The sequence below is a fragment of the Larus michahellis genome, chromosome 3 (assembly GCF_964199755.1).
Source record: "Larus michahellis chromosome 3, bLarMic1.1, whole genome shotgun sequence".
Classification (NCBI taxonomy): Eukaryota; Metazoa; Chordata; class Aves; order Charadriiformes; family Laridae; genus Larus; species Larus michahellis.
Window position 1 is genome coordinate 42944496 of NC_133898.1, and position 12396 is coordinate 42956891.

The 12396-nt window shown below is 42.0% G+C and overlaps 1 protein-coding gene across 1 annotated transcript; it reads right to left on the minus strand.

Annotated features, from left to right (window-relative positions):
• Positions 1 to 3188: 3188 nt before the first annotated feature.
• SULT6B1 (sulfotransferase family 6B member 1) lies at positions 3189 to 12392 on the minus strand. The gene is made up of 7 exons (XM_074579924.1): positions 10968 to 12392; positions 7411 to 7523; positions 7073 to 7162; positions 5948 to 6074; positions 5192 to 5286; positions 4747 to 4903; positions 3189 to 3834 (listed from the first exon to the last, which is right to left on the minus strand). Exons 1-7 carry the CDS (start codon positions 11167 to 11169, stop codon positions 3704 to 3706), a joined length of 915 nt encoding a protein of 304 aa, XP_074436025.1. The 5' UTR covers positions 11170 to 12392; the 3' UTR covers positions 3189 to 3703.
• Between the last annotated feature and the right edge of the window lie 4 nt (positions 12393 to 12396).

The window sequence follows — 12396 nt, forward strand, 5'->3', positions numbered from 1 at the left end:
CATGTCCCCCTTCATTATAAACCCATTTGGCATCCTTACTAATAGCCAGCCTACCCTCAGAAAAAAACTATTCAACGTTCCTGTGGATGTCATATGTGTCCTGTACTTTTACAGCACTTCTATTGTAATTTAACATTAATTATCTTTCCAATTAATGTACTGCATAATGCTGCAATATGAAATGCTCGCATTTTGTAAATGAGAAAATTGAGCTCAGTTCTGTCTGCTTTGATCCCATTTACTTCTATTATAATTTGGTACCAGAATTCTTTTCCTTTTTGGTTGGGTTATTGACATCCTGAACACACAGAGGGGAGCCATCTCTTGCATACAAAAGATACATTTATGCTTCTCTTTTCTGAGAAGACCTCCAATTTCTCTTTTTCAATATCATTTTAATATACTTTCCTGCCTTATGATTGTTACTGAACAGCTCATACGGGAAATGGAGGTGACAAAAGTACTAATAGAGCAGCATTTAGCAGTTATCATAAATGTAGATATCGTAAATACCTACAACTGCTGGGAAATGGTAAATGTGAAGGAGGTCACAAATACATTAAAAAAAAATTAAATCAAAACTGTGATCAGGGAGTGAAAAAAACCTCTTCTTTAGAAGCTGAATGATCCAACATATTTTTTAAATGTTGTATGTGAGAAATACCATTTAAAGTTTTACTGCTGAGTACCATAATAAAAAGGAAAGTATAAAAGGGAAAACAGCTATAAAGTATAAAATATAGAAATGGAAAATACATATTCAGAATTGCTCCCTATATGTATGGCTGAAAGAATATACGACTGGTGATTTTCCACAATGAGGAGTTTAGTTTTTGTGTTGAGTTTGAATCTTTTGTTTAGCTGCTGTCAATAGCTGCAATCATCATGAGCTACTGGATTTGACCTTCAATGCCACCATCTCAAAGCACTTCACAGTGCTTTTTCATCCTGAAAGCACTTAAGTGCTTGAGGAAGGTACGAATTCTTCCTTTCTCTGATGACATTATGACTAGCTTTCTTCCCTGTTACCCCACATCATTTTTAACAGAACCAAACCTAAAACACACAGAAAGCTGCAGAAAAAATCAGCCGCCCCTCACACTCACTAGTCTTATATTTGACATTCTTCAGTGCTTATCATTAACTGGCAATTACTGAGTATGTGAATATGTGCTGAGAAACACGTGCAGATCAGACTGAAGGAATTTAAGAGTGTCACCTATAAAATATTCCTTCAGATAGCTAAACAACCTCAGCTTAAATAACCTTGCTGGTCAAAAGGGGTAAAAATTTAAGAGTAGCCTATTTAGCACCTTGAGATGGGATTTCCTCTTGAACTGCCCAGGAATACTTCATTGTAATTTTAAACTGAGAAATACGGTGGTTTAAGTGGACAGGCTGGCTATTACTGATCTATCAGTAATTCAGGCAACCTACTTTAACAGGAAGTGGTGCTCCTGTTTCAACATCACCCTTAACCAAAGCCTTTCAAATTTCCTTTTATTTATTGCTTAGCAATGATCTTGACCTACTGCTGCAGCAGGTACGGCTGAGGCAAATAGCCATGGAATGTTGCTGCTTTTCCCAGTGCCTATGTAAAGCTTATAGGCAACCTCAGATTTGTTTGAGACTCTAGTGACCTGAAACTTTAATTTGTTTGGTATTAACCCACTTCATTCTGATACAGTTTGGTTTCGTGTGTTCTATGTTGCTCTTCAGTCCTCACTGTTAACCTCCCTTTTGGTTTACTTATTTCGAATGGCCATTATTACAGCTGTTAATTTTGAAAGGAAATTCACATCTGCATCGATCCTTCCTTCCCACCATGTGAATGACAGCCTTTGGGACACTGGCATTTCAGCTAGTCAACCTAAAGGACCACCAGCTGGAGGGGTTTGTGCCATCGGTGTAGCTGTATGCCGCAGCAAACACGGCTGGAACAGGAGAAGAAAATTAAAAGTGGAATATGACAGGAAAGAGAGACAAATAAGATTTCATGGAGATCTGACAACGAAATTACAAGAGATTCCTAACTATGCATTGAAGATAATTTGTCTTAATCATTCCCCTGTCACTGGCAGGCTTTCAGAAGGGGATTCTCATTAGCACTAAATGACTGGGCATTTGTTGTGTTTACCATCAGCTAACGAAGTGTGCAGCAGAAGGTCTCATGGAGTCCATCTGTGTCAACACCACAAGTACCCAATATTTTTTTCAACGTGGCTAAGGTATACTCTTTACCCAATATTGTTGTAACAAACACTCCTGACAAATCATTTACCACACTTAAGAAAATTATTTCTCAGACAGAAGCTGACAAACTACAAGGAGGAAGACTTTAACCTCCCCTACTGGCTAAATTAGCAACTGTGTGCCTATTACACGCATATTCCTTCTTGGAGTACTTTTTCCTTTGTATTTGTTTGTTTGTTCTCTTCAGAGATAAGGAAATGCCTCTGGTGGGGAAAACAACCAGCTGTCAAAGACTAGGGTTTAACCAGCCTCCCAACGGAAAACTGCAGCCTAAAAAATCAGCCCTTTACGAGACCGTTCAATGTTCAACTGTCTTGTGCCCACCTGTCTTCTGGCACCACCCAAGGACAGTCATTCTGTTCTGGACAGTGGCACTTCAAAGCTCCCAGACAGACATCCAGAAAAAAATCCACGTCCTGGCTCTGAGATCGTATATGCTACTGCTGGGCATAGTGTAACCCAGGCAAACCCAGACAACCCAGGCTCAATTTCCCGAGTTATGCAGGTATCACACTTCCTTCTCTCATGTCTAAAAAGTCCCTTCTTCCAAACAAGTCAACCAGATGGTTACCAACCCCTCTGCCTCCATACCATAAAGAAGTGACTTCCCCCACAGTCCTGACCAGCCAGGAGCTTCTTCATGTGTCTCCTCAACATCCAAAGCAGGGTGGGTGCTCAGGAGTCCAAACAATCACATGGACAAAACCTGCCATTCTCAACATATGTTTCCAATTTCCCTGATGGGTAACCCTCTGTTGAGGGTAAGCAACAAAGCAAGCCACCACCAGGAGGGGGACTCCAACCTCCATGAGCAAGTTCTGTCCAAGGCAATCCCTTCAACTGCTCAGGATGAGATCTCCCACTACCAAAGGAAAGAAAAATATTATTGCCGAAAGGGGGAGAAAATTTCCACCACGGAGTTCCTTTACTTTTTTCACACATTTATCAGCACACAGAAAGTGACTACAGACAACTACAACAAGACATTTTGAAATTTCATTTTACAGTATAAACTTAGAAATTAAAATTATATATGAATACTATGAACTTAGAAATTAGGAATCAAAACAACACTTCATGATAGTTTTAAAAAATCTCTTGGAAAATCACTTCCAACATACTGAATGCATTTCCAGTGATTTCAGCAGGTTTAACTACTGCATACATATTCCACACAGGATTCTACCAGGTAACAAGAAATCATAGCTAAAACTCAGTGTTGAAAACTAAGTGAGGCCAAAGAACTACAGGTCATTTAAGATAATCCACTGAAGTCGATGATATTAACTGCATGAGGAAGGATTTCTTGTGTAAGTTAAGACAGCAGAAAAGGTTTGCAAATTGCATGGATTTTCAAAATTTTTAAATCAGATATTGTCCTGGTTTCTGTTTTATTTCATAAAATTGAATGAAAAGCAGCCTGGACATAAGTTTTCTCTCTAAAGGAGGTTCAGACCTTGCAGTACACATCATATTTTAACTTCGCACCCAGCTTAGTTCCTTCTAAGCATACTTTGAATTTGGCATCCATTTCCTGGTTCTGGGCTTTAGTGAAAAGATTTTTCCAGTCTCCAACAACACCTGGAACATAAAGAAAAGTAAAATACTACCCTTTACTGTAAGAACAAAGGAGTATGACTTAAAACAAAGAACTACCTTGTCTCCCTTATTATCATATTTCAGGATAATCCATTTTTGATTTTTTTTTGTCCTTTTCCCTGCAAGAAAAGAACCTTTGACCTAAGAATACACTCACGATTGCCTTATGTTTGGTGTCCTCAATAGAGCGTGAACACAAAACGAACATAGGAAACTACTGGTCTGCCTTCATAGCTTTGGCATGCATCTTGTACTGTTGCAGAAAACTATACAAGATGACCAGCAGTTGTGAAACCAACACAGAAATTCAAAGATGCGGCTTTTAACTGCAGGAGCTTTGTGCACTGCAACCAGACACTGTCCTAAACTGCAGTCTACCTTTAATCTAGATCTTGGAGAGCCCACAGTCTGAGGTTGTCTGAGCCTACAGCCTTAGTTTGATCCATGGCTAAAAGACACAGCTCAGTCTGTGTTGTGTCTGGATTCCATGTGTTGACTGAGGTTCACAGGCAATCACAAGGCTTATTTCGAAAACCCAAGGAGAAAAATCTGTGGAGGCACTCTGTAGACCAAGTGCCAGGCTATCCCCAGGACTCACAGAAGACAAAATAAAACTCTTCTTTGTTCTAGCTGGTGCTTACTGCATACCACAACTGAAGGGTGTGCTAATTGTAGTGCACTTCTGCTGATCACATTGTACAGGGCTTTACCTAATGGTACTGGCCCTTGTGATGAAATTGTGTGACACCGTCCTGAATCACAATCAGTGTTGCTTAAACAACTCCCAACCTTGAAAATTATATATAAAGATTAACCATCTACTGACTCAAATTCCTGCCTGCCCAAGATGCAGGGCTATCATTTACCACCCTGGCAAAATAAAAACAAGTTTACCTTTGCGGAAAAGAATTGAGCCAACAGCACCATGAGTCTCCTGAGCCTTATCCTTCACTGCCTGGAAAGTGGCCCTGTCTGCAACGGACTGGATCTGCTCTGCCGTTGGGGAGAATCCAAAGAATTCAGCTATCTGCTTTACACTGGCAGTCAGGTTCTGAAAGCAATACAGTGAAAGGGAGTCATGCAATATGCTTCCTCTAAAAAAGGAGTTAATCCACTTGGGATGTGCATTGCCATCATCTATTAACAATATTTGCCTTCACAGTATGTTTTCTGCATTAAATTGGAACTCAGCTTTTGTACACTCAGACTCAACTTGTCATTAAAATCAAATTGATATTTGCTCTTTCAGAAACCTACGCCTTTCACTGTTAATTTCAGCAGATTTCAAGGAATGGGCCCAGATGTGTTTTGCCTGTCAAGTACACAGCACCTGCTTTACCTCTTTAAGGTCTTCATATATTATGAACATAGTATTCTCATCATCAATGTGTTTGTTCCAGGTGACTGCATGATCAAAATAGGAACCCCAGCCAACTGTAAAGAAGAGAAAAAAGCATCAGTGTGACCTTCTTTTCTTACTGGGTACTTATTTCTCTCCAACTGAAGCATTGCCTTCTGTTGCCTATTGGTTACATCAATGCAAACAAACAGAACAGCCTCGCCTTTCCATGGTACTGTACAACAGAATGACAGAGGCTTCCTCTGGGCTTTTGTATGTAAATGGTTTTCACGCAGAAATACGAATTTCACTCTGTGCTCTCCCCTCTGTTACTATACTGTCATTTAAACACCTCTTAAAAGCCAAAGCCAGACATCAGTCTAAATCTAAAATTTGGGTTGCTAATGCGGTGTTTGGCCTTGTGTTCAGAAACAGTAAAGACAATAAACTGTCATTTCATTACCACTTCAGATCTGTAGCATTTCCTCCATCACTAAGTAGCGGAATGTTGACCAAATGCCATTGTCAAGCTGCCATGCAACTCCCTCACCCTTGCCGGGAAGAGCAAAATGCCCAGAAGCAAAGCATCTTTTGGACATTCTTCCCATTCTGGCATTCAGCTGCCTCCTTTATCATGACATATGGCCATCAGTAAACTAATTATGACACGGCTGTTTTCCCACTGGCCTCATCTAGTTGTTTTTAAGTATTTTTTTCTGTTGCTTCTTCAGCTACATTCAATAACTATAACAATACCTTTCCCATTCATGAACTCTGAGAAGAACACATCCCAGGAGCTGTAACTGGGGACGCCTGGCACATTGTTGTGGAAATGGAAAAATGAAACAGCTGTATCTTTAGGGTTTCGAAACAGCACTAGTATCTGGAATGGGAGAAAGAGGTCAACCATTTTAGATCACTTACTTCCCCCGGCAACCAAAATGAGACTATAACCAAACATTCTGCAATCAATAACACACTGGGGGCTATAAAATATTTTATTAGTTAAGGCACGGAGAACAAATTTATAATGTGATCATAATAAAGACCTTGTTACCACTTTTAGGATTTCCTTATGTCATGAAGCAATTGTAGAAAGAAGCAACTGGAAAAACTGTAATATTGTCATTGAATATTATCCTATAACTACCTAAGATCTGGGAAATTGTAAGGATCCATTTGCAAGCCCCCTGCTAGGAAAAGCTCTGTATAATTCTCCTTCAGGAAACTGCAGCTGTTACAATCACCTCCCATTTTTCAAAGCATGGTAATAATGTTCTTGAAATCCTAAGAGACTGTAATCCTCAGAGAAGCATAAACACTTCTGAAAACATGTTATACACATTAATTTTTTTTGTTACATGCATTATATTTTTTTCCTGTCTCATACAGGAAAAAATACCAGCGAAACATGGAAAAAATCCCCATCCCTTAACCAATTATTTCCGTCATCTGTGGGACATCTCCTAAGTGCTATCTATGTATCCGCCATTGTTCAGTGATCAAGTACCAAAGATACTAAAGTTTTAACAGTGTGACTCTTTGCAAAGAGACCGCCAATGTCCCAGAGATACTGCTGCCACATTCATTACTACCACAGCTGTGAACAGAAAAGAGCAGCATAAAAAAGCCACTTCTGAGCACTGCAACAGTCTCTAGATCTGTTCTTGTTCACGTCAACTACATCACCTCTAAGGCTACTGTAAACTGTAAGGGCTGCTAAGCCAGCCCAGGCATCATGAGATTCCCACTGTCTCCAAGTTACTTTCCCCCAGTGCCACCTACTTGGGGACAAGAAAAGGATGTGGCCCCAAAATTATTCTTGCTTGCTGGTATTGTCAGAGAGATGAGGCTTGTTCTTGGAAAAAGAAAAAAGCCCACCTTGGCTTTGTTCTTGAAAATAGACTTGGGGAGGCAATCGTAATTCAGATGTGTTGCCAAAATCCTTGGAGATGGAATCTGCTTCATCCTCTTTAGAAATAAACAGAATCATAAGTGAGAACAGGTTTATTACATGGGTGCAGCAATGATCTGTGAGAGACGCCTGTGTGAAACGGCCCCTAATCAAAAGGCATTAGTCATCCAAGATTATCTTTTTTCCCCTCTCAGGAGAAATATCTTTACTTGCTGCATGACTTCATTTTAATAACTTGTGTGCGGGGGTGCAGAAGAGAGAAAACAACAGACTTTAAGTGGTTCAATAGTTTCTTTTCACTAACCTGATATTTATCTGGATCTCCACATTCAATAAATGGTAGTTCTGTGCTTACAGGTTTACTCTGGATAGTTGTAAATATCAAATCACTTAAAATCTGGATAAGCCAGTTCACACCTGCACCAAGAAACCCAGAGAACAAAATAAAACATATCAGAGGTTTATGTAAGTTCTCAGAGCCTTCTCATTACATGGCTTAATTCAGCATAATAGACAGCCATCAAATAACACTAAAGCTCTCAAATGATTATAAACAAAATAATGTTTTCCATTAATGAGATCCTCAACAGCATCTTAACTGTGACCTTCTTGGCTCACTTATAACTGGTACGTGGAAAGCACTGGGGGCAGAAATGACTCAATGATGCACTTAACATCTTTTTAATACATTCATAAAGCAGTCAGTAACAGACAATAAAGGGAGCTTTCCTGTCTTTTACAGAGAAACACATGGGAAGGGTCTGGACAGGAGAAGCAAGGAATGAGCAAGGAGCTTTACTCATTCTGCCGAGGAAAGCCTCTGTCCCTCTCTACTGCCCTGGGTCAGGAATGTAATGGAGTCATCTATTCAATGTCACTGCCAGTGCTTGTCCTCAGTTGTGCCTGTTGCTGTCCCCACAAAGCACATGCCAGCACAAGTGCTAGAAGAGCTGTTACCCACTGGATACCTGCATCTCTCCTCACCCTTTGGAAGGGGTCTTGCAGCAAAACCTCCCCCGTACCGCACCCTGTTCCAGCATGAGCATGTGGCCAAGCTCCTGGGGCTGTGCGGTGGCGCCTGCTTCCCCAGGGTTTCCAGGAATCACATTTGCTCCACTGATGCTCTGCCGATTGCTGGCAGGACAGAGCAAGGGAACAGCGTGTTCACCTTGGCCTGCAGCACCCTCTCCGCATCCTTGTAGGGAGGCGCTTGGAAGGCTTCCCACTGGGCCCACGGAGATGGAGCTGTGGAGCTGCTGCCGCCTCCTGCATGCCGTGAGTCCCCTGTGAACGCAGCTGCCAGAGGCACTAACAGGGAATACACAATGTAAACAGCTTTAACCTCTCGTGCTTTCAGTGGAAAGTTATTCCCAGAAAGGAATAACTTCCACCTTACATTATATGAAGTGTCTCAGGATGCTTGGACGGAAGCAGCAGCTACATGTCATTTATACAGTAATTTGTATACATCATGCAATGTCTTATAATACATATTTAGCTACCTACATAAATTTATATACCACCCAATATCATATTTATATAGAAGACATTATATGATGTATTTAATTTATATCACTCTCCCATTTACATACAGAACAGATCAAAAAGCCTTAGAGTCCCCAAACCCATGTCCTCATCTATCTGCCCAGTATTAACTGCATGTACACAAATACAAATTTTGTTTTAACAAAAAGCTACAACTGATAAATCTAAAATTCCTAGTCTCTAAATCCCCTACTGTCTTTTCAACTGTGCGACCTGTCCCTAGGAAGTACTGCATCCTGGAGTTCCATCGTCCTTTACCCCTACCTCATCAGTGTTCTCTGCATCAGAGTTTTCCTCTCCACTGGGCATAGCTGAGTCAGGGGAAACATTTTATATAGTGAGACTTTACTGTAACTTAACCTTCATAATACTTAATAAGTAAAGTGGATATGGACAATATTAAAGCATTGAGCGGCAAAGCTTTTAAAAGGTCTCAGTGCGAGTCCTTCATCAAGCATGTTCACAACCATCTACACCTGCAAATGCCAAAGAGTTCGAGCCCTGCATGGAAAAAACCTGAGAAGCTAGCAGAGGAAGCCAGGCACAAGGCTCCCTTGGTTTGAGAAGGAAAGAGATGGGCAGAGAGATTTTTATCACCACCTGGTGACATTACACCTTAGTGGGTCCAAGTATTGTGTCAAAGGGCAAAAGGGTGCACAGCAATTTCTGGTTTCAAAGTACGACAGATAATATTTTCTTTTCTTTCTTTATCCTCCTCTCTTGCAAGCATTAGGAAATTAGGACAAGAAATCTATTTAGCACTGTTTAAGAGTGTAAGAGCAAACATCCAAATGGGAGAAAATTCCAAGATTTACCTGCAAACTCTAACTACAGCGCACTGCACAAATACAGCATTTTCTCTCCCTCCTGCTTTCCCATTTCTTCCTGCAACCTCCCGTACATGCCTTTCCAGGAGTCCCTGCCGGGTAACAGGGTGCCGCATTCCCTGGCAAACCACAGGCAGCTGTGTGCTTCCTCTCCTGCTGAGCAACTGACAGTGGTCTTTGGTAAAATCTCCCCCTGCTGACCTACCATGAACTGCCAGATATTAACAGTGTGAGATCTCTTTCTTTATCTATTGATCCCCCTCCCTGAGCAGGAAAGGTTTACTGAGTTACTAAACCTCAGATGTAATCAGCATCACAACTCCATGTCTGAACTCTTCCAAACTCTCTGAGAAATCAAAGCCAGTGCCAAGTTATGACAATCACCTTTTAGGTCTTTGTAGGGTCCGGAAGAACTCTGGACCCAAACCCAACGGAATCACAGGCTCCTTAAGCTAAAAATGCACATTTCACATTTTGTGCCAGCTCCCTCCTTTTGTATTTGCCCTCTTTGTCTTGGTTCACTGTTCTGTCTCAGAGCTGCTATAAATTCACCCTAAACACTACACGCATACTCCTTAAGGCCCTAAATACACCACAGTTTCTTTCCAGATCAGAACTTGACAACCAATGGGAATTCTACGTGCTGAATGAGACCTTGACCTAGGACTCTCCGGTTAGAGCCCAACTTGACCACATCCACTACCATGCCAGTGCAATGAAATCCCTCCATGGACCCACATTTTCTCTGACAAGCCTAAGCTTCTGCTGCTTGGGTCTCAAAGAAGAAACTTATGCTTGGATAGGACTTCTTAGATTAGGAAAACCCATGCCTTCCTTGTAAGCAATCATGTCACAACTGACATTTAATAAAACCGATCCAAATCAACATGTTGGTTGCTTGGGTTTTTTTTTCACTGCTCCTGTTGCACCTTCCCTCCTTTCTGCAAACCCCTGACTAAAAGATTTAAACTTCCAGTATGTCTTAGTCAATGCGATTTTGCAGTAACAAAACAAAAACCAATGCTGATACTGAATAATGCCAAGAAACAGCTTATAATTTTACAAGTAAAGATGCTGTGCCATGTCACTTTTTACACCGTAAAGAGTCTAATGCATAATTTCATTGCTTTTGTACACTACACTGCATTACATTACTAACACACTTTTCAGAATACAGTTTATCATACTGGCAGAGTTGTCTTGTCCCACTGACACGTAAAAAGCTATGTACTTTATTCTCGCTTCTTCAGCCAAAAATATCTTTGAACACTAAAACTTATTTTCCTTTCAGGAAACACAAACCATATTAAAAAGCCGTGCAACAGACTGCTTAATTAAGAAGGACAAAAACCTGCTGCCTCTGGTTGTAGTAGAAATGCCCAATATTCTCACACAATGTACAATCACAATCAGTTGGTTTTCTTCTTATTGTGTCAGCTAATTAGTTACAGTATTGTAGACTACAGCAAGCAATTTATAATGTATTCACCGCATTTAGGGTAGGACACCAGCACCATGTCATCTCTTCTGGCTTCCAGGTTCTCCAGGGCTTGGAACGTTTCTGCACTGCACACCGTGACAGGATATGGGGTCCCCCGGTAGGAGAACAGCAGATCCTTCAAGGTAAGCCCTTCGGACTTTGCCAACGCTTTATTTATCTCATCAACAAAGGCTTTTTTATCCTCAGCCATGTTTATCACTTTTGGGGTGTGAAACTGTTAGTCTAATGCAGTAAGTGCCTTTAAATAGACATTTTTAAAAGGTGGAGTAGAAATCCTCGGCATTACTTCTGCCCTCCCCCAAATTTGATATGTTTCTTTCTCTCCTCCCTTCCCACCTTTCTGGAAATGGAAGCTGGGTTGATTCTGTCCACTTACAATCTACAGAGCAGGAACTACTTGAATAAGAAATCCCACTGAGAGCAAGTAATACTTTGCAAGCTCAGCCACCAGGAAAACAAAATTGGAAAATCAATCACCCTGTACAAAAGAGCAGTTAAATATTGTATCTGATCTTATGTAACATTAATAGGAAAAAAGCATCTCACAAAGAAAAGAAAGCCCGTAATAAGGAAAATCTCAAGAGGTTTTATTTTGGCAATAAAGTCAGCCCTATACTATGAGTTAAGAGAAATAGGTAGTGAATAATAGAAAATAATGAAATCAAAACCACAGAACAGAAAGAACACTGAGAGGGAAAGGATGCTGACACTTTAGATTCTAAATACCCTCTGTGGGAGCTGGTCTGTAAAGTCCTTTTTCATGTTGAAAAGACAATTAAACACTGAGCTCTCACATGGCGCTGTTTTTTTCCAACATCCCCATGACAGAACTATGACCCCTTGCTAACAGCTGTGAGCCTTATGTATCTAGCAGTGTTCTCCCCTAGCAGGAAACCCAGAGCGAGCGGTGCTGGCTCCCCGGAGGAGCAGGGGTACTCTCCCACCAGCCGAGGCGGCAGGAGAGCCGTGCTGAAGGCAGGCCTGCTCCCTTGCCTGACAGGGGGCACCTACTCAAGAGTTTCAACGTGGGGCTGCAAGGCCTGGCCCGGCCTCTTAGCCGTGGTGGGCACACAGGCTGCCAGCTCACAGCTGAAACAGCGAGGCGAGGAGAGTGGGTTCCCCCGGGCAGCAGGGAAAGGCGGTGGCGAGTCGGACCTGCTGCGGGCAGCCACCGTGGGCCGCCGAGGGCGAGCCGCAGCAGCCAAGGACGGCCACCTGCACCCAACGCCATCGCTGTGCTGAGCAACGGACCCGCCTGGGCCTGCCCGCGCAGACGAGACGCGCCTCCGCCTCCTCTCTGCCGCCCTCCACAGACCCGGACCGCAGCTTAGCGCCTCAGCGGGATCCCACGACCCCGAGATCGGTGCTGGGTCGACCGTTACGGGCCCCTGCGGACGCGAGCGGAAGAAGCGCGCAT